The 21,491-nt window shown below is 40.1% G+C and overlaps 1 protein-coding gene across 10 annotated transcripts in view; it reads left to right on the forward strand.

Moving 5' to 3' along the window:
• The window catches only part of TCF12 (transcription factor 12), a 370,294-nt gene extending 350,545 nt beyond the window's left edge, over window positions 1-19,749 (forward strand). For 6 of the 10 annotated variants that reach the window (XM_039468699.2, XM_039468700.2, XM_039468695.2 and 3 more), the window contains 3 exons: window positions 3,732-3,964; window positions 13,693-13,846; window positions 17,392-19,749. In XM_039468699.2, the coding sequence (XP_039324633.1) occupies window positions 3,732-3,964; window positions 13,693-13,835 (376 nt within the window). In that variant the 3' untranslated portion in view covers window positions 13,836-13,846; window positions 17,392-19,749. The remainder of the gene's footprint in view (window positions 1-3,731; window positions 3,965-13,692; window positions 13,847-17,391) is intronic. The other 4 variants (XM_039468698.2, XM_010339601.2, XM_039468696.2 and 1 more) reach the window with 3 other exon arrangements.
• Window positions 19,750-21,491: the final 1,742 nt, after the last annotated feature.

The following is a 21,491-nucleotide window of genomic DNA, read 5'->3' on the forward strand; positions in this document are numbered from 1 at the left end:
ACCGCAACCTCCGCCTCCTGGGTTCAGGCAATTCTCCTGCCTCAGCCTCCTGAGTAGCTGGGATTACAGGCACGCACCACCATGCCCAGCTAATTTTTTGTATTTTTAGTAGAGACGGGATTTCACCATGATGACCAGTTTGGTCTCGATCTCTCGACCTTGTGATCCACCCGCCTCGGCCTCCCAAAGTGCTGGGATTACAGGCTTCAGCCACCGCGCCCGGCCTGGCATCTTAACTCTTTCATAGTTTTTATTAAAATAGAATTTTAAGGGAAACAATTTACATCTTTCCTCCATATTCATCTTCTTATAGCTCAGGAATCAGCAAACTTTCTCTATAAAGGCCCAAGTAGTGAATATTTTAGGCTGTATTGGACATACAGTCTCTGTCACAGCTACTCAGTTCTGCTGTTACAGCGCAAAAGTAGCCAAAGACAAATGGATCTAGCTGTTCCAATAAAATTTTAGTTACAAAAACAGATGACCAGCTCAGAGATCATAGTTTGCTTACTTATATTATAGATCATCAGAAATCAGTAATAGGTTAGTAATAGTCCATAATAATGAGTAGGTTAATAACATGGCCTTTGGACAAAGTAAGATAACCTGGTTTTGAATCATGGTTCCATTGCATACTTGCCAAGTGACCTTTGGCAAGTCTTTGAGCTCAGTTTTTTTCTTTAAAAAGAGACTTTCTATTACAGGATTCTTAAAGGAATAACCCAAAAATGATGCATGTAAAGCCCTTTGCACAATGTCTAGCATACAGTAAGCACTCAATAAAGATACTGTGTCTATTGTTATGGTGGTCATTTTAGGTATATGGTGTCAGTTTGCTTCCATAGTGCACTGACCTGACATCTCATCGTTATGCTACCACCAATTAGCTGTGTGATCCTGGGTCATGAAGTGGTTCTAAACCCTGCTGCACAGACCCTGGAACATTTTAGAAAAGCAGGTGCCTGGACCCTAAACCAAACTCACTAAATTAGTTAATCTACCTCTAGCATCTCTGGTAGTGAGACCTGGAGAGTTGTTTTTTTTGTTTTGTTGTTGTTGTTGTTTTTTGAGACAGAGTTTCGCTCTTGTTACCCAGGCTGGAGTGCAATGGCACGATCTCGGCTCACCACAACCTCCGCCTCCTGGGTTCAGGCAATTCTCCTGCCTCAGACTCCTGAGTGGCTGGGATTACAGGCACGCGCCACCATGCCCAGCTAATTTTTTTGTATTTTTAGTAGAGACAGGTTTTCACCATGTTGACCAGAATGGTCTCGATCTGTTGACCTCGTGATCCACCCACCTCAGCCTCCCAAAGTGCTGGGATTACAGGCTTGAGCGAGAGTTGTATTTTTTAAGTGCTCTTGGAGATACTAATGAGTCGCTATCATCTGTGGGCACTTTTGATGATCTTTAAGTGGACTTCTGATGATCTTTAAAGGCCTTTTTGAAGTCGAAGAACCAGTTACTTCCTTTTGCTAAAAGAATGCATTTATGTAATTCTTAATGATTAGCAGGTAAAATACTAATACTTTTCAGAAACAGGGTCTCTGTTTGTCTCCCAGGCTGGAGTGCAGTGGACTATAACCTCAAACTCCTAAGCTCAGGCAGTTCCCCCATGCCCACCTCAGCCTCTAAAACCACTTAGGCATGAGCCACCATGCCTGGCCTGTGTACTTGTTTTTTTATTAGAATACTCAGGGTATTAGAGAAAAGATTAAAATGCCCAATATTTTTGCACATGATTTCAAGGTTCTGAGAAGTTTTGGTTAGTAATTTATATCTGAGTCATAAATAGAACTTTCTATATACTGTTACAAAGCGTCTCCCTCATGTTTTTTTCTAATTATGTAGTCTGTTTTCATTACAGCAATTTAGAAAATATAGAAAAGTATACACAGAAATCACAAGAAACCTCACTATTCAGAATTAACCGCTGCTAACTTTTTCTTTTTCTTTTTTGCTGAGATGGAGTCTCCTTCTGTTGCCCAGGAGTGCAGTGGTGTGATGTTAGCTCACTACAACCTCTACCTCCTGGGTTCAAGCAATTCTCTTGCTACAGCCTCCTGAGTAGCTGAGATTACAGGCTCCTGCCACTATGCCTGGCTACTTTTTGTGTTTTTAGTTAGATGTGGGATTTCGCCATGTTGGCCAGGTTAGTCTCAAACTCCCGACCATAGGTGATCTGACTGCCTTAGCCTCCCAAAGTGCTGGGATTACAGGTGTGAGCCACCATGCTCAGACTCACTGTTTACATTTTTAAATAGTATCTCTTTTTCCATGAATGCCTTTTAAATTGGAATTAAACTGGACATAAGTTTTCTTTACTGATTTATTTTTAGGGATTTTTTTTTAATTTCTGTCATATCTGAGACTTAATAAACTGGATATGTATGTTATAATTTCCTTTTATTTTTCCATTCAGCAATGTATTTTTGAAAACTTTTGGCTTTGTTTTGGATCAGCTTTATTGAGGCTTAATACACATGTAATAATAAAATTTACTACTTTTAAATATACAGTCTTAGTTATTTGACCAATATATACATTTGTGTATGTATATTAAAATGTATATATTTTGTCATTTTGACAAGTGTAAAAGTTATATAACAGTTACCATATTCATAATGTAGAATATTTTCACCACCTCAAAAAATGTTTTTATTCCCTTTGGTAGTGAGTCTCTTTCCTCCATCCCACAGTCCTTGGCAAGCATTGATCTGCTTTCTGTTACTGAAGTTTTGTCTTTTCTAGAAGTTTTTGTAAATGGAATCGTAGAGTATGTGATCTTTCACACGCTGGCTTTTTTTACTTAGCATAATCTGCAGCTTGATTTCAGAAACTACATAATGGTCCATTATCTGAATGTACTATGATTTATTTAACCCATTTCCTATTAATAGATTCCAATATGTTGCTAATGTAAATAATTCTGTGATCATCTCCCTTTACATAAATTTCTGTATACATCTCTAATTATATCCTTAGGATGAATTTCCAGAGTTGGAATTGCTGATCAAGAGGTAATGAACATTAAGGCTCTGGATTCATTTTGCCAATCTGTCCTTCAAAGAATTGTGTCATTTCTCCCATGTTTTATAGTCATCACCACTGATGACAGTTTCTCTGTAGAACAAAAAATAGCCGATTTCTGAGATACTTCTCTCAATCTGTATCTTAAGCTTTTCTTCTTTCTTCTCACCAGGTAACTGCTAGAATATATTTAAGAGCATAGGCTAAGCAAATTTTACATTAATGTACTAGGAGAGCTTTCAGATTTTAATGTGTATATGAATCATCTGGGGAACATGTTAAAATGCAGCTTCTAATTCAGTAAGATGGGATTAGAATCTGAGAGATTCTACTCCAGTATTTTTAACAAGCTCCTAGTAATGATGATGCTGCTGACTGGTGGATCACTTTTTGTGTATCAAGGTGCTAGAATATTATGTAGTTATTGATCTTATATTTATGAAGAGTTTCTGGAGAGATCCTCATGCTATGAAAAATGCACTTGAGAGTGTATGTGGTATATTTCAACTATATGACTGTATATGTGCATTGAAGAAAAACTGGAAATGAATATACAGTCACATTAACTGGACCTATTAGTACTGTTTAGCAAGATTTATAGGTAGTTTGCATTTCCATCTTTACGCTTTGTCATTGTGCACAATCAGCATATCTTACTTTATAGGGAACCTAATAGACTTTGTTGTTACTTTATTTTCTAGCAGTACTAATGAAGATGAGGATTTGAACCCTGAACAGAAGATAGAAAGGGAGAAAGAGAGGCGGATGGCTAACAATGCCAGAGAACGTTTACGCGTACGGGATATTAACGAAGCATTCAAAGAGCTTGGGCGAATGTGTCAGCTTCACTTGAAGAGTGAAAAACCCCAAACAAAACTCCTTATTCTTCATCAAGCTGTGGCAGTCATCCTTAGTCTAGAACAGCAAGTCAGAGGTAAGCAGGTTCAGCCGAGATGTGTAACTGTTCTGCCTCAGGTGGGCAGACATTTCTGTTTACAGTTGCTCTTCTGCTTGGGGAAGTTGTTTGTTTTTTCCCCCAGTACTTCTGCCACTGTATCATCAGTGTCATTTTCCCTATAATTCTCACCTCTGTCTCACTGTATTGCACGATATCTGTGGGCTCAGTGTTCTCCACCAATGGAGAGTAATTCTGTGAAGCAAAGCAGAGAACAGACAGCCTCTGCCTGCTGCTCAGCAGTAGTTGCTTTGTGTCCCTTTGCTCTGGTTGCTTCTCATCTCTCAGCCATTACATTTACCTGCTGGGACCTGCCCTCCTCCCTGCTCTTTATGTCTTTCCTACTTCTCTGTATTCATTTTCTTGCCTTCTCTACCTTGGAGTATCTGCTGTGCCCTGCTGGTTACTAGGATGCCTTATCATGGGCCCTTCTGCCTTCGCCAGACGTGGATGTCCCTTACACCCATACCAATAAGGTCTCAGAGCTTCTTTGTTGACCCCAGACCAGGAACCCCAGGAACTTTTTGGGCTCACATACATTGGCATGCCTGTGTGTCCTAAAGGGCAAAAACAGCTCACGCACTGCTTACTCAGTTTCGTTTTTCACGAAGTTTGTTGCAGTCTTGAAGAACTTTTGAAACTTCATTTGTTCAACATGTATTTATTGTATACCTCCTTTGTTCCAACCAGCTATGTCCTAGACCCTGGGTTATCAAATAATAGAAGCTTCTTGTCCGTAAGAGGTTCTACCATCAAGGTTGAGTTTCTCGATGTGTTTATATATTGTCTTAAAATACGCTAAGCCTTTTTGCAAGGAATTCATAAATGTGGCCCTAGGTTCCAGGTCTGATCACTAGTCTCTCTGAGAGCAATTCTTTCTATTTTGTATGAAGAAGGTTCAAACAGGAAAAAAGAGTAGGGTGGGCAGATGCTTGAAAACTACAACCATGGACCCTCAGAATAGATTACAGAATGAGTCATTTTTAAGAAAACCAGAGTTAGAGAAGTTGAACAAACTTTCAGAAATATATACAGTAGTAGTTAATTCATCCATCCACTTCCCTCTGATGTATTTAATGAATAAGAATGAAGGATAGATCATTTTGTTTATAATAAACCTAACATTAAAAGTGATTGATCCTCTTCTCCCAAGATCCTTGAAATATCTGTGGAGTATAAATGTTACTGAAACTTAACCTTTAAGGAGCTATAGACTCCCTTGGGATATCTGCAAGGAGGCAGATTTTTACCCACTCACCTGTGGGAGAAGTAGTGGTTCCTTGAGCTACTGATACCTCCTGTCACTTTACCAAAGGTTTTTTTCTTGAATTGTGCCTGACACCCTTTGTCTCGCTCTGAATGCAACAAGGCACCTGTGTTCAGTGGTTCAGATATATTCATTCTCCTCCTCTTCAGCCCAGGATATCTTCTACCCTGACTTCACGCAGCCATTTATTGTTAAAGCCACTGCTTCAATCTGGGCTGTGAAAGTCTACTGTCTGGTCAACAGGAGTACCAGAATTAATTCTAGTACACAGCATCTTTTTCCTTCCATAGTGCATTAAAATCAAAATTCAGTCATTTGCGTTTTTAAAAACTTGTCTTTTTAAGAACAGAGATCCCTACTTCAGATTTAAGCCATCAGAATGAGAAATACTTGTATGTTTGACAAACACAAACTTAAATAAATAAAACATAAATTCTACCATGCCTGGATGGACCTAACTCATTTATAACATTGGACTTTGCAAGTGGTTCCATACAGGCACCTAGAACAGAAAAGCTGAGTCTGAGAGAGGATCTATCATCTCTGCTTATTCAACTTACTGACTGTCTGGTCTTTTATGGGTACTGACTATTTCACACAGTTCTGCAGAGCTCTGTCTAATCAGTTTTTGATTGATGAGAGTTTGAACAGATTTCAAATACACTGAACTGTAACTTGGTTAGGGATTGCTCTGATACTCAGAAAAGCCTACTTCTCCCCTACCTTCAGACTAGGCTTGAAGCCTTATCTTAGGACTTTACATAAAAGCCTAGGGTTCTTTGTAAGACTTCTTTTTTAAAATTATCTCCGTATCTATCTGTCCATCTATCTGTTTTTGTGGAGATGGTTTCACTGTGTTGCCCAGGCTGGTCTTGAAATCCTGGCCTCAAGCAACTATAGGTGTGAGCCACCATGCCTGGTCTCAGACTCCTTGAAGGATGCTCCAGTGACTGTCAAATAGGGTTTAGAATCCTTCATACAGGCCACAATACCTGTTCCTTGTCTTTGGTTATACCTTCAGAGTTTTGTATAGCCACTGTCATTTCCTCAACTTACCTCCAACAGTTTTGAGTTATTTGGTAACTTGATCACTTTTGAGAGCCTCTTCATCCCTGCTAGGACCCTCCTTAGTAGTGCCTGATCCAGCAGTTTCTATTAAAACATATCTTCTGCTTACATGACATTTGGGCATCCTCTGCACTCTGGCTCCCATTCTAGTTTGGGATGATGCTCCAAGCCTGTATCTGTTGTAACACAACCTGTCACAATCCCTGGGTAAGTAGTTATACTAGGAGGCAAGCAGATCCAGGTGTAGCAGTTCATCCCAGAGAAGAGTGGGAAGAGGGGTTTCTCTTCTAAGCCTCAGATTTTGCCAGAGCACTCTTAGCCCCTTGTTGCCCCACCTGTCAAACACTGAGTCCCCACTGTAAATTTAAGCTTTTCCATTATCATGACTACATTATTTGTACCTTTGCCACTTTTATTCCCCAGCAGATAAATCATATTACCTTCAAGTTTGTACTCTTAGCATTACTCAAGACTCAGTTGAAAACATTTTCTCCTCTCAGACTCTTTCACAGGTCAGCTCGATCAGCTCACTGTTCTTTTGATAATTTAGAGATAAGATAGCTATTAGATTTTTATTTTCCTGGTCTCCAAGTGAGTTTGAAGATAAATGGTGTAGGACAGTGGTTCTGAAATCTGGCTGGTCTCAGAATGACCTGAAACTTTTCTTTTCTCAAACATTTCCAAAACTTACCCCTAGGAAATTCTGATGCAATGAGATGGTTAAATGTGCTAGACTTAGCATATGCGCTGATAATGCTGCAGTCTTTCCTGCATCCTCACTAAAATAAATAGAAATAGAATTATTTTAACCCACAAGGAGAGATGAGAGAGCAGACCATAGCAGATGAGATAGCAAAAGCTGCATGTAGGATAGAAAGTCGATGGAATAGTGGTAACTGACTTAGTTGTTTCTAAGTACTGAAGAATACATGTCTCAAGAGTGGTAAGATCTAACCTTGTGCTAAATATAATGATTTTTTTTTAAATGACCCGAAGTTAAAATACGTAATCATGAAATTTCATAGCAGTAAGGTAAAAAGAATATTCTAAAGCTTCTGGAGATAAAATTCAAATAGCTTATAGATAAACAAGAATCAAAAACCAGCATCCTGGACAGTAGTAGTGGATTCCAGGAGATAGTGAAGCAGTACCTCCAAATTTCTGAGGAAAGTATTTCAACCAGAATTCTTTTCTTTTTCTTATTTTTCTTTTCTTTTTTTTTTTTTTTTTTTTTTTTGAGATAGAGTCTTGCGCTGTCATCCAGGCTGGAGTGCAGTGGTGCAATCTCGGCTCACTGCAACCTCTGCCTACTGAGTTCAAGCAATTCTCCTGCCTCAGCCTCCTGAGTAGCTGGGATTATGGGCACGCGCCACCATGCCCAGCTAATTTTTTATATTTTTGGTGGAGATGGGGTATCAACTATGTTGACCAGGCTGGTCCTAAACTCCTGACCTCAGGTGATCCACTCACATAAGCCTCCCAAAGTGCTGAGATTACAGGCTTGAGCCACCACCTCTGGCCAGTTTCTACCTAGAATTCTATACCTTGCCAGACAATTAATCAAAAATTGAAAATAAAATGAAGATATTTCAGATAAGCTGGGCATGGTGTGTGCCTATAGTCCCAGCTACTTGGAGTGTTGAGGCAAGAGGATCACTTGAGCCCAGGAATTTGAGGCTAAAGTGAGCTATGATCATGCTGCTACACTCCAGCATGGATGACAGAGCCAAGACCACCCTGCCTCTAAATAAAAATTAAGTCAGCTGGGCACAGTGGCTTATGTCTATAATCCCAACACAATAGAAGGCCAAGGCAAGAGGATCACTTGAGACCAGCCCAAGCAACATAGTGAGGCCCCATCTCTAAAAAATTTTAAAAATCAGCTGGGCGTGGCACACATCTATAGTCCCAGCTACTTGGGAGTCTGAGGTGGGAGGATCACTTGAGCCTAGAAGATTGAGGCTGCGGTGAGCTGTGATTGTACCACCACACTCCAGTCTAGGCAGCAGAGTGAGACCCTGTCTCAAAAAAATAAATAAATATTTCAGATATGTAAATCCTTTAAAAATTTACCTTCCAGGCCAGGCATGGTGGCTCATGCCTGTAATCCAGGCAGTTTGGGAGACTGAGGCAGGTGGATCACCTGAGGTTGGGAATTCAAGACCAGCCTGACCAACATGAAGAAACCCTGTCTCTACTAAAAATACAAAAAATTAGCAGGGTGTGGTGGCACGTGCCTGTAATCCCACCTACTTGGGAGACTGAGGCAGGTGAATCAATTGAACCCAGGAGGTAGAGGTTGTGGTGAGCCAAGATTGTGCCCCTGCACTGCAGACTGGGCAACAAGAGCGAAACTCTGTCTTAAAACAAAAACCAAAAAAAATAACCTTCCATATACGTTCTTTTCTTTTTCTTTTTTTTTTTTTTTTTTTTTTTTTTTTTTTTTTTTTTTTTTTTTGAGACATACTCTCACTCTGTCACCTAGGCTGGAGTGCAGTGGTGCGATCTAGGCTCACTGCAACCTCCACCTTCTGAGTTCAAGTGATTTCTCTGGCCTCAGCCTTCCGAGTAGCTGGGACTACGGGTGTGTGCAACCACTTCTGGCTAAGTTTTTGTATTTTTAGCAGAGGTGGGTTTTCACCGTGTTAGCCAGGATGTTCTCAGTCTCCTGATCTCGTGATCTGCCTGCCTTGGCCTCCCAAAGTGCTGGGATTACAGGCGTGAGCCATTGAGCCTGGCCATATGTGCCTTTAAAAAATAGAGACAGGGTCTCACTGTGTTTTCCAGGATGGTTTTGAACTGGGCACAAATAAACCTCCCACCTCACCTCCTAAGTAGCTGGGACTACAGGCATTAGCCACCATACCTGGCTTGTGTAATACTTGTTCAAAAAGCATCTGACATATGCTTTAGCCAAATAAGTGCACAATCAACAAAGACAAGTGTTACAGGATCCAGGAAACAAAGAATTTAACATAGAAAAACAGCAAAAAGAAATCCCATGACAAGAGCTACTGGGCCTGGAGAGCAACTAGTCCATGCAGAATACTATTAGCTGCAGAAGAAAGGTTTCCAGGGAAAGAAAATAGAATTAATTGATGATACGATGTGTTCAGGATTTTAGGAAAATACACTGGTAGGCATTTGCTAGATCTCTTGGAGCATTTGGTAGTGGGGCTGAGGAGATGGAATTTGCATTACTAACAAATAAAAAAGCAAGCAACTATTAGCTATAGGAAAAATAAACAATTGTATGAGCAAGGGAGCAATCACTATAAATTCTTTTTCTTGGCCAAGTGCGGTGGCTCATGCCTGTCATCCCAACCGTTTGGGAGGCTGAGACAGGCAGATCACAAGGTCAGAAGTTCGAGACCAGCTTGACCAACATGGTGAAACCCTGTCTCTATGAAAAATACAGAAAATTAGCTGGGCGTGGTGGCACATGCCTGTAATCCCAACTATTCAGGAGGCTGAGGCAGGAGAATTGCCTAAACCTGGAACGTGGAGGTTACAGTGAGCCAAGATCATGCCACTGCACTCCAGCCTGGGCGACAGAGTGAGATTTTTGTCTCAAAAACCTCCCTACCTTCCTTCCTTCCCTCCCTCCCTCCCTCTCTCTCTCTCTCTCTCTCTCTCTTTCTCCCTTCCTTCCTCCCTCTTTTTCTTTCTTTTCTTTTTCTTCCTTTTTCTTTTCCTTTCTCTTTTTCTTTTCCTTTCTTATTCTTTTTAAAATATGCTTTTTTTTTTTTTTGAGTCAGAGTTTCGCTCTTGTTACCCAGGCTGGAGTGCAATGGCGCGATCTCGGCTCACCGCAACCTCCGCCTCCTGGGTTCAGGCAATTCTCCTGCCTCAGCCTCCTGATTAGCTGGGATTACAGGCACGTGCCACCATGCCCAGCTAATTTTTTGTATTTTCAATAGAGACGGGGTTTCACCATGTTGACCAGGATGGTCTCGATCTTTTGACTTCGTGATCCACCTGCCTCGGCCTTCCAAAGTGCTGGGATTACAGGCTTGAGCCACCACGCCCTGCCCACCTTTCTTATTCTTTTGTTCTTTCTTTCTCCTTTCTCTTTTTCTCTCCTTTCTTTTATAATTCTTTCTTTTCTTGTTCTTTCTGCCTTTCTTTTCATTAATTCTTTATTTTTCTCTTCTTTCTCATTCTTTTATCCTGTTTTCCTTCCTTTTTTTCTTTCTCTTTTCTTTTTCTTCTTTTCTCGTCTTGTTTTCCTTTTTCTTTCCTTTCCTTTTCTTCTTTTCTTGTCTTATATTTTCCTTTTTTCTTTCCTTTCTTTTTCTTTTTCTTCTTTTCTCGTCTTATGTTTTCCTTTTTCTTTCCTTTCCTTTTCTTCTTTTCTTGTCTTATATTTTCCTTTTTTCTTTCCTTTCTTTTTCTTTTTCTTCCTCAGGGTTTTGCTCTTTTGCTTAGGCTAGAGTGCTGTGGCACAATCATGGCTTATACAGTCTCAACCTCCCAGGCTCAGGTGATCCTACAACTTCAGCCACCTAAGTAGCTAGGACTACAGCTGGGTGCTAGCATGTCTGGCTAAGTTTTAAATTTTTGTAGAGGCCGGGCATGGTGGCTCAATCCTGTAATCCCAGCACTTTGGGAGGCCGAGGCGGGTGGATCACGAGTTCAAGAGATCGAGACCATCCTGGTCAACATGGTGAAACCCCATCTCTACTAAAAATACAAAAAAATTAGCTGGGCATGGTGGCGCATGCCGGTAATCTCGGCTACTCAGGAGGCTGAGGCAGGAGAATTGCCTGAACCCAGGAGGCGGAGGTTGTGATGAGCCGAGATCGCTCCATTGCACTCCAGCCTGGAGTTTTAATCCATTTATAAAAATATGTGGAACAACTTTAAACCTATAGTATATGTTATAATCCCAAATAAAAATCTGTATTGGAAGTTGTGGATATCTTGGGCTTCACACTCATTTTTTAAAAAATCCAACAGGTAAAGTAATGTTTAAGTGGATATTGCTCTAATAGATTTTCTTTCCCTCTATTTCTCACAGTAGCACCCTATTCTTGTTTTTTAATTTGTTTGTTTTTTGGGTTTTTTTGTTTGTTTGTTTGTTGAGACAGTGACTTGTTCTGTCATCTAGGCTGGAGTGCAGTCGCACAGTCACTGCAACCTTGACAACTCTTGGGCTCAAGCGATCCTTGTGCCTCTCAGCTCATTCTTTAACCTCTTTTAAAAATGCCCATGTTGCAGATTCCATCCAGTCTTCTTTGCTATCTTTTATAAAAAGCAGCAGAGGCCGGGCGCGGTGGCTTAAGCCTGTAATCCCAGCACTTTGGGAGGCCGAGGCGGGTGGATCATGAGGTCGAGAGATCGAGACCATCCTGGTCAACATGGTGAAACCCCGTCTCTACTAAAAATATAAAAAATTAGCTGGGCATGGTGGCCCGTGCCTGTAATCCCAGCTACTCAGGAGGTTGAGGCAGGAGAATTGCCTGAACCCGGGAGGCAGAGGTTGCGGTGAGCCAAGATCGCGCCATTGCACTCTAGCCTGGGTAACAAGAGCGAAACTCCGTCTCAAAAAAAAAAAAAAAAAAATAGCAGAAGTTTTTACCACCTTTTTTTTTTTTTTTGAGATGGAGTTTCTCTCTGTCACCCCGGCTGGAGTGTGGTGGCGTGATCGCAGCTCACCGCAACCTCCGCCTCCCAGGTTCAAGAGATTCTCCTGCCTCAGCCTCCCAAGTAGCTGGGATAACAGCATGTGCCACCACACCCAACTAATTTTTGTACGTTTAGAAGAGACAGGCTTTCAACATGTTGGCTAGGATGGTCTCAACCTCTTGACCTAGTGATCTGCCCACCTTGGTCTCCCAAGGTGCCAGGATTAAAGGCGTAAGCCACCATGACTGACCCTTTTCCACCCTTTTAATCACACTTCCAGCAATAGAAGGACCAACTCAGAGCCAGGCGCAGTGGCTCACGCCTCTAGTCCTAGCAGTTTGGGAGGCTGAAATGGGCAGATCACCTGAGGTCAGGAGTTCAAGACCAGCCTGACCAATATGGTGAAACCCCGTCTTTAAAAAAAAAAAAAGACCGGCCGGGCGCGGTGGCTCAAGCCTGTAATCCCAGCACTTTGGGAGGCTGAGGCGGGTGGATCACGAGGTCGAGAGATCGAGACCAACCTGGTCAACATGGTGAAACCCCGTCTCTACTAAAAATACAAAAAATTAGCTGGGCATGGTGGTGCGTGCCTGTAATCCCAGCTACTCAGGAGGCTGAGGCAGGAGAATTGCCTGAACCCAGGAGGCGGAGGTTGCGGTGAGCCGAGATGGCGCCATTGCACTCCAGCCTGGGTAACAAGAACGAAACTCCGTCTCAAAAAAAAAAAAAAAAAAAAAGACCAACTCAATCATCTTGTTTCATATATATATCAAAGATGAAAAGTAAGGTGTGCACCAGCTATCTCCCTTCCTTGAATCGCTACATTTCCTGTAGAAGAGGGGTTCCTCAGCCCCTGGGCCATGGACCAGTACCAGTGGCCAGTTAGGAACCAGGCTGGCTGCACAGCAGGAGGTGAGCAAAGAGCAATCCAGCGAAGCTTCATCTGTATTTACAGACACTTCCCATCATTTGTATTTCCGCCTCCTGTCAGATCTAATGCCTGATGATATGTCATTGTGTCCCATCACTCAGATGGGACCATCTAGTTGCAGGAAAACAGACTCAGGGCTCCCAATGACTCTGTATTATGGTGAGTTGTATAATTATTTCATTTTATATTACAGTGTAATAATAATAGAAATAAAGTGCACAATAAACATAATGTGCTTAAATCATTCTGAAACTATCCCCAACCCCCTCCCCCAGTTCATGGAAAAATTGTCTTCCATAAAACCAGTCCCTGGTGCCAAAAAGGTTGGGGACCACTGCTTTAGAGAAATAGCTGGAGATGTCTCTTACTTTATCATTTTCTGAACTGGTAACATTTTAAATAAAGCACAGATGTCTCTCTCTCAGTACAAGAGGTCAGCATTCATGTCAATTCAGTGTACTGTGTCTTAGCAGGACATTGAAGAGACTTGGTAGACTAATAACAACAGCATTTGCCAAAATGTTTGAGTGAAGAGTAGCATGTTGATTTAAATCAAAGCAAACCCTAGAAGACTAAATCATAAGCAAAACATGAAGAAAACACACAATGTGGTCACTCAGAGGTATAAATATGGAGACTCAGTTTAATGCTGAGGTTTTATATGAGCCTATGAAATGGTACTTAGTATGGGAATGAAGTTACACAGAGATTGGTAATCTCCACAGAAGGAAAAAATAACTGCAATTTGTTTAACTTGAGACCTAATTCATAACTTATAACCATAGTAATAAAAATACATTCCTTCTGTTTCAGAGAGGAACCTGAACCCCAAAGCAGCCTGCCTTAAGAGAAGGGAAGAAGAAAAAGTTTCTGTCGTATCGGCAGAGCCGCCGACCACACTGCCAGGAACCCATCCTGGGCTTAGTGAAACTACCAACCCTATGGGTCATATGTAACCATCAGCCAGGTAAGTATGGGTTTGAAAAGAAAGAGCAAGGAAACCACCTTAAGTTGCATCTTAAACTGGGCTGTTATAATCTTTGAACAGAATTCTCTAGTGAGCAGTGGCCATTGTAAAGGTCACATGTAATTTGAAATACAATAGTTTGTCTTTCCATTACATTGGCAGATTTAGAGAGCCAGGGTCATTTTACACCAAATTACCATTTTCTTCGAAGTGTGACAGTATGTTGTGACTTCGGTTCTTGTGTTCTGAAATCATCATGTGTACTCTTAACACAAATATCTTCCTGATCCAAGAAGAAAGAGTACAGTGACTCAACCATCAGAAAACACTCTTGCTACCACTCATGTTCTTCATTTCTTTATTCAGAAATGGTTGACTGTATCATCAGTCAGTTTTCTGCTAATTCTCTAGCTCTTTGTCATGAAGCCTTTGTACATGAAAAAGATATTGCTTGCTTCTGTTTGGATCAATAATGCAGGTTTGCAGTATAATGCTTCCTCTTCCCTTATAAGCACATCAGTTAACACCCTCTAGAATCTATTAATGAGTTTGAAGTTATTATATATAGCAGGCGTCCCCAAACTACGGCCCGAGGGCCGCATGCGGCCCCCTGAGGCCATTTATCTGGCCCCCCCACCGCACTTCAGGAAGGGGCACCTCTTTCATTGGTGGTCAGTGAGAGGAGCACAGTATGTGGCGGCCCTCCAATGGTCTGAGGGACAGTGAACTGGCCCTCTGTGTAAAAAGTTTGGGGACACCCGATATATAGTATAGCCAGAATGCCCTAATCTCTGGTGGAATTTTACTTGTTCAAGGATTATTCTTTATTTCTTCCTCTTTAGGGACTAAACATAGTTTAGCCCCTTGTGATTTGTCTTTTTAACAATATACATTCACAATTGTAATCTAAGTTGTAAAGTTATTATTTAGGTAACTGAAATTAATATAGACTATAACTACATATTTGGCTAGCAGAATGGATTAGGAATAGAACTGATAACTTGATTTTTATAATCTGCCTTTGGCAGTATGTTGGGTTTTTTCCCAATTTTATCAGCCGATTAAAAGTAGTAAGTAAAGGCAGATGAGTGCGAGATGTGGAACAGAAAAAACATATCAAGTACAGTTTCATTTTGTCAGCTTTGTAGCTATCTCATTTTGAGCTGAAAGTCTGGAATTTGATAGAATATTTGATAAACTACAAATATTAGTAACCCACCTTTTCCTGAGGGATTTAGTTCCTACCACCACTACCTATATAGGGTCAAACAAGACCACAGAGGGTCAAACCAGACAACACTGAAGATTTCATTCAGGGTAAAAGAAAGGAAGACTTAACAGCAGTTATTTCAGAAGTCAGTTATAACTGTAACATTAGGACACTAGAGAAGACCTCAAATTACCTCCCCAACAAAAAGTATCCAGCAGTATAACAGATTGCTCATGTCAGAGACTTTAGGCAAGAACCGGTTTACAGAATCTCTGAAACCTAAATCATTGTTTCATACTCTGTGGAAAATATAGGCTACTATGAAACAATAAGTTATTTTTGCTTCAAAAATAAATTTGAAGTTTTTTATTTGTTCGTTTTTATTGTTGTTTGTTTGAGAGAGTTTCAGTATGTTGCCGGAGCTGGAGTACAATGGTGTGATCTCAGCTCACTGCAACCCCTGCCTCCTGGGTTTGAGCAATTCTTCCACGTCAGCCTCCTGAGTAGCTGGGATTACAGACCTGCACCACCACGCCCAACTATTTTTTTTGTAATTTTAGTAGAGACGGGGTTTTGCCATGTTGCTCAGGCCGGTCTCGAACTCCTGACTTCAAGCAGTCTGCCCACCTTGGCCTCCCAAAGTGCTGGGATTACAGGCGTGAGCCACTGAGCCCAGCCAAAAAATAAACCTGGAAATTTTAAAATAAAAACATGCCACTATTTCTCAGTGCAAAAGAGACTTTCTAAATTGATAGATTATTTCAAAGAAGAGTGATGGGAGAGGTAACTTCTTATGCTCAGGTCCCAGATAACCACCAAGCTGTGAAAAAGAGCACCTGTCATTCTCCCCTAAGACTTCTCTTGGAGCCCACTTTTATTTTTCTTGCCTCTCTCAAGTTAGTTCTACCCATTTCCTCTTGTTTTCTTCCCAGTCTTTCTCTGACTCTTTCAACTTTGTCTTCTCATTCTTATCTCTCATTTCCTTCTGTTTACTTCCTGTGTTTTTGCTAATTTTGTATCTCATACTGCTTTCATAGCTCTATCCTTACGCCTTTATATAATGTGGGAATTCTCCCACTTCGGTTAAAATTAAACTTTGAGCATTCCCATCTATCAAAAAAGGATCAAGAATTCTTTTAAGGTTAAAAAGGCATCAAGATAGGCAACATGTAATGAATATACTTTGTTACGTAGATTTTGTAGGCTGGTGTTTGCCATCTTAGAATGTGTGTTAAGGTTGCTAATTTAATAAAGGTAGTTATCTAGTTTCATGATCTGGATAGCAAGTTAAAAGCAGCAAGAGACAGAGCAGGAGGAAAAATGCCACTAGAATCAAAATGGCTAAGAAATGACCACGGATTGGCTGTAAACGTACAAAAATGTGCTACCGTATAATATAGGCCAAGTAGCTTTGACTCTCTTAGTTTTCCATTCCTAAGAGCATCACTGTATACCTAAACAATACTGTGGTTATTGTTTAACAAGGAAGTCGAAGTTACGATTTTTTCTAAAACTATTAAAAATTCTTAAAGTAGAAAATTCAGAATTACTAGACATATGATATTGGGAACATAGGTATGTATAGAATTTATACTAATAGAGTAAAATGTTCTTAATAAATATTGAGCAAACGTGTTGAGGACCTACTGTGGACCAGGAACTGGGACCAATATGAAAATGAATGCAGAGTAGCCTCTAACCTCAGATTCTCTCAGTGTAGGTGAAATAAATGTAAACTGTTAACACAGTATGGATGAGTGGATGCAGCAGTGAAATGAGTGCTTTACTATTGTCTCACTACTGAACAATGAATGAGTAGCACCTCAGAGCTCAGTTATTGCCAACTTGAGTGTTGTTAAAATGAAGGTTTGCATAATTACTGCAGCTGTTTTATACTCCTATAGTTTGTGATTCTGTAATCAAATGATCTCCTTAAAAAATCTTAACCATATAGCTGGGTGTGGTGGTGCACACCTGTAGTCCCAGCTACTCAGACTGAGGCAGGAGGATTGCTTGAGCCCAGGAGTTCAAGGCTGCAGTGAGCCATCCATGATCATGCCACTGCACTGCAGCCTGGGTGATAGAGCAAGGCCCTGTCTCAAAACAACCACACACAAAAAATGACCCTTACCATACACATCAAGTAAAACCATTTCATTATACCTTAAAAGGAGGAAGTTCATTTATAAGTTACTTAGCAGACTACAAATTTAGTGCAGACCTGGGTATAGATGAGGAATACCAACTTGTTTTGCTGATGGGAGGGGAAAGGTGTTTTATTTAACAATTATGTACTAACTGGTACTGTCCTCTCCCTTGGCTGTCCCTGCCACAGTTCCAGAGTTATCAGTAGGCTAGATAGAAGGTGACCTCTCCTCATAAGGACTTGGACAACTCAGATTATCTGAAGACACAGACCTGACAGGAGGGAGAAGAAAAAACAAAACACTTGAAGCAAGAAACTCAAATGTAATCCTACGATCAAAGCAACTGGTCAACACTTCCATCAGAAGTGAAGATAGGAAGCTCATCAGATAGAACATCAGCCCATGAGATGTTTGCAACAAATCATTTTGTTGCAAGCTGTGTGTCGCTTCTGCACAATCAGAGACTGTCTCGATCTCTCCACTCACCGTGGAAGTTGCCTTGTGCCTAAACTGAATTGACAAATGCATTGTAACTACAAATTTTATTTATTGTTATGAAACTGTAAGGTCTACATATAAAGGGAAAAAGTTAATGTGGAAAGCTGATCTACACTCAGCTGATGCCAGCATACATTAAAGCAGTTCACGTGCAGAGAACAAAGCAGTGACAACCATTGGCCCTTAGCATTCCCGGCATACCTATTAGTGTCTTAAAAAAGGAAGGGAAAAGTCTTCTGTTGCCCTCTCCTATCCTTTTGCCATATGAATAGTGTTTTCCATGAATTAGGAAAATATTACTTGGTATAGCATTTCTCTTGCTCTCATTTTTTGGTTTATGTTTATTTTCTCTTTGTGGGTGTTATATTAGATCTCTGAATCTGAATAGTTTATGGTCACAGTCCAGTTGCCTCCATGCAACCCTGTGTGCTTTTGCACATTTACCTTACGGTGGTAAGCAGAGACCATCTGTGACCATAGCCTAGCTAGGATTTTAAAAGGGGAAATTTTGTTCTCTAGGTTTTCCCCCAAATAAACATTGCTTTATTTCTAATAATAACCAAGACTTTTCAAGCTTCTAGATCTCATAGGAAAGCTTGTAATAGCAAAAGTGTAAATTACAAGGGAAGAATCTACTTTTTAGAAATTGCTTTGTTTTCCAAGCAGTAAGTACTACATACAGTACTTGTAAAGTGTTAGCTGTAAGTAAGCACAAAATACATTTAAAATATAAAGACGATTTTTTCAGGCTGTGATTATGGTGAACATAACAAAACCCAGTAGTCACCATGGCAGGTAGTGTGATAAATGAACACACCACTCTGAGGCTAATTACCTAATGGAATACAAGAGCAATGGTCACCCGTGTTTCCTTATCCTAGCCTTTATTTCTCTGTCATTTGGATGGCTGGTCAATGGGGAAGAATTCAGTGGGTGATTTAATCAACTGCAAACCATCTGCCCCTGTCCCAAAATGATGAGCCAGATTAGCATTAAACCAGTACTCGTCAGTCCACCTTAATACTGTGCATTCAGGCACTCTCTTGTCTCTAATCCTTAGGAGTTGTTTTTAAAGACATGATCACTCTGAACTTCCATGGAACCTGTCTTCCACCACAACAACCCTGGGAGAGAAAAACATGCTGAGCAAGGTATCTTGGCTTAATAATTCCTTGTAGCCAATATCAACACTGGCAATCAGCACACAGAAGAAAGGACCCAAATCACTATGTAGCTTAAAGATTTCTGTTAATTTGAAAGAACAAAAACAATTAAGACAGAACTTCTGATACTCTAATCAGGATGATTCCTTACAAATCAGTCATTTGTGAACTTAGTGGACTTTTGGTTACTTTAATTTGCATATATTCTCCAGTTACATCAGACTCTATCTGTGGCCTTGTTCTTCATTTCAGTGTTAATCAGCTAAACAGAAGTTGTTGCTTATGATGTGTGAGTGAACATATGCCACTGCCTGGCCTTTTTTTCTTCGGAGCTTGTTGTCTTTTTCGCTATATTAGACTTTGCAGTATGCCCAGAAGCTTTCCTTCATAAAATAGAAAGAAGAAAACATTTGGCTTATTTTTCACTGTAGCTAGTCTTTTATACAATAATCTTGTAAGAAAATTTCTTGAATTCTAAATATTACTCTTTCTAGATTTTTGAAATCAAAAAGTTTTCAGTAAAAAGTTTCTTACTTTATTTTATTATATTAGGTAGTAAAAATGTAGGGTTATTTACCATAACCTGTTCATTAATATCAGAAATTTACAATAGCATTTTAAGACCATAGTAGGATTCTAGCATACCGTGTAGTACCTATGGAGTATTGTAAGAGCTACTTGTTGGAGATGAATTGCTTCTCATCTTGTTCTCCAGTTTCCATTGTTGGTTTATTGCAGATTTGTATCCTGTGTCAAATTCAAGGTATTATTGATAAAACTTTTCAACCAGCAGCAAGAAGTTCAAATTTTTTTCTGTCACTGTAACAGAAAACACAGTATGTATATAACATTTATGTAGCAATAAATGTGCCATCTTTTTTTTAACACAGTAAACTAGTGAGTTTTTTACATTTCTCTTTCTCAAAGAATAATGTGTTTTGTTTCCTTTTCTCCATCTCATTCCTCCCAGAAACACTCACACTGCTTTTCCTAACTGCATTTACCTACATTATCTGGGAAACCCTTCAGGACAGAGTCAGGCTTGTGGAGCTGAGTTGGTAATCTGGTCTAGAGCTTCTCCTCTTGCCCTCACTACTGATTGTGGCTGGCCTTTTAACTTTTCCCTGAAGATTGATGAAACAGCAATTAGTAGTTATAGAAAATCTACTCATTTGTAGATCTAGAGAAAAATGAAGAAGATGGAAAAAGACTCAAATGAGGCTTTTTAAGTTATTCTTCAAAGCACTTTTCACATTTCACACACCTTTTCTCACAAAAAAAAGTATGTCCTAAGTAGGTAATGGTATTGTATACTGTTTAAAAGGTAAAAGATTGAAAGTTTGCTTTTATCCCAGTTTTTAAACAAAAAAAGATGCACAATGATTATTCATGAGGACTTCATGCCAAGCAAGAGCCTGAAACAAACTGGACAGACTTTTTTGGCAATGAATGACTTTTATTAGGACCTGTGCACATGAAACCCATGGTCATTGTCACATCCTCTTGCTATGCTAGCAGATTGCTTCTCTTGGTGAATTATGAAATCCTCTCTTCACGCTGGGTGCCTAACAACATTTTGCTTCTCGTGGGATTTAGTGAAAGCTTTTAAACTTGTTGATTTTATACAAAATGATAAATAGAACGCTCTAAGAAGAAAATATATAATGTTAGAACTCAAATCTAGAGACCATCTAGTAAAGGACCTCATTAATAGATCTATGAAAACTGAGACCCAGAGATACTGTATGTTTCTAGGAACACATAATTAGTAAAAGATTGACGCTTAAAACTTTCCCTGCAAAACCTCCCTGCCTTTTTGTCTTTTTCTGCAGATTTCTACCACTTCTACTCAATGTCTTCATTTTTCTCCATACTTGTTTTATTTTATGTTTCTCTCCTCTAGTTCATGTTTTATTTTTCCTTGGAAACTCAAAATTTAAATACACATTGAGAGTGTGTGTGTGTGTGTGTGTGTGTGTGTGTGTGTGTGTCTTAAAGGTTAAAGAATGTAAGCTTTGGCATTAAATAGTCCTTGATTCAAATCTAAGCTCAACGTCTGATTAACTTCATTTTCTTATCTGAAAAATGGAGATAACTATTAGAATTGTGTAAGTATTGAATGAAACAATGTATGGAAAGCTCTTATGGTTCTTGTCACATAATTCATAATAAATGATAAATATTTTTAAAATAAATAATATTATAACCAGCTCCCAGGATGATTCCTCTTCAGCCATCCTGTCAGAGGTAAATGGTAAAATAAACCCCCAGAAGATGTGAAACCATCTTTGTAGGAGTCTACATTCTTTTGCAGCCATCCAGTGAAACACTGCATTTCTTTTCAGTGCCCCTCCATGGCTACATTTTAAGAGGATTTTTCTTTAGACCTTCACATTTCAAAAGAGTGAGTCTGGCTGGGTGTGGTGCCTCACACCTGTTAATCCCAGCACTTTGGGATGCTGAGGTAGGCAGATCACTTGAGGTCAGGAGTTTGAGACCAGCCTGGCCAACATGGTAAAATCCTGTCTCTACTAAAAGTACAAAAATTAGCCATGCATGGTGGCAGGCACCTGTAATCCCAGCTGTTAGGGAGGGTGAGGCAGGAGAATCACTTGAACCCGGGAGGA

The sequence above is a fragment of the Saimiri boliviensis genome, chromosome 2, assembly GCF_048565385.1.
Source record: "Saimiri boliviensis isolate mSaiBol1 chromosome 2, mSaiBol1.pri, whole genome shotgun sequence".
In the NCBI taxonomy this organism is placed as follows: Eukaryota; Metazoa; Chordata; class Mammalia; order Primates; family Cebidae; genus Saimiri; species Saimiri boliviensis.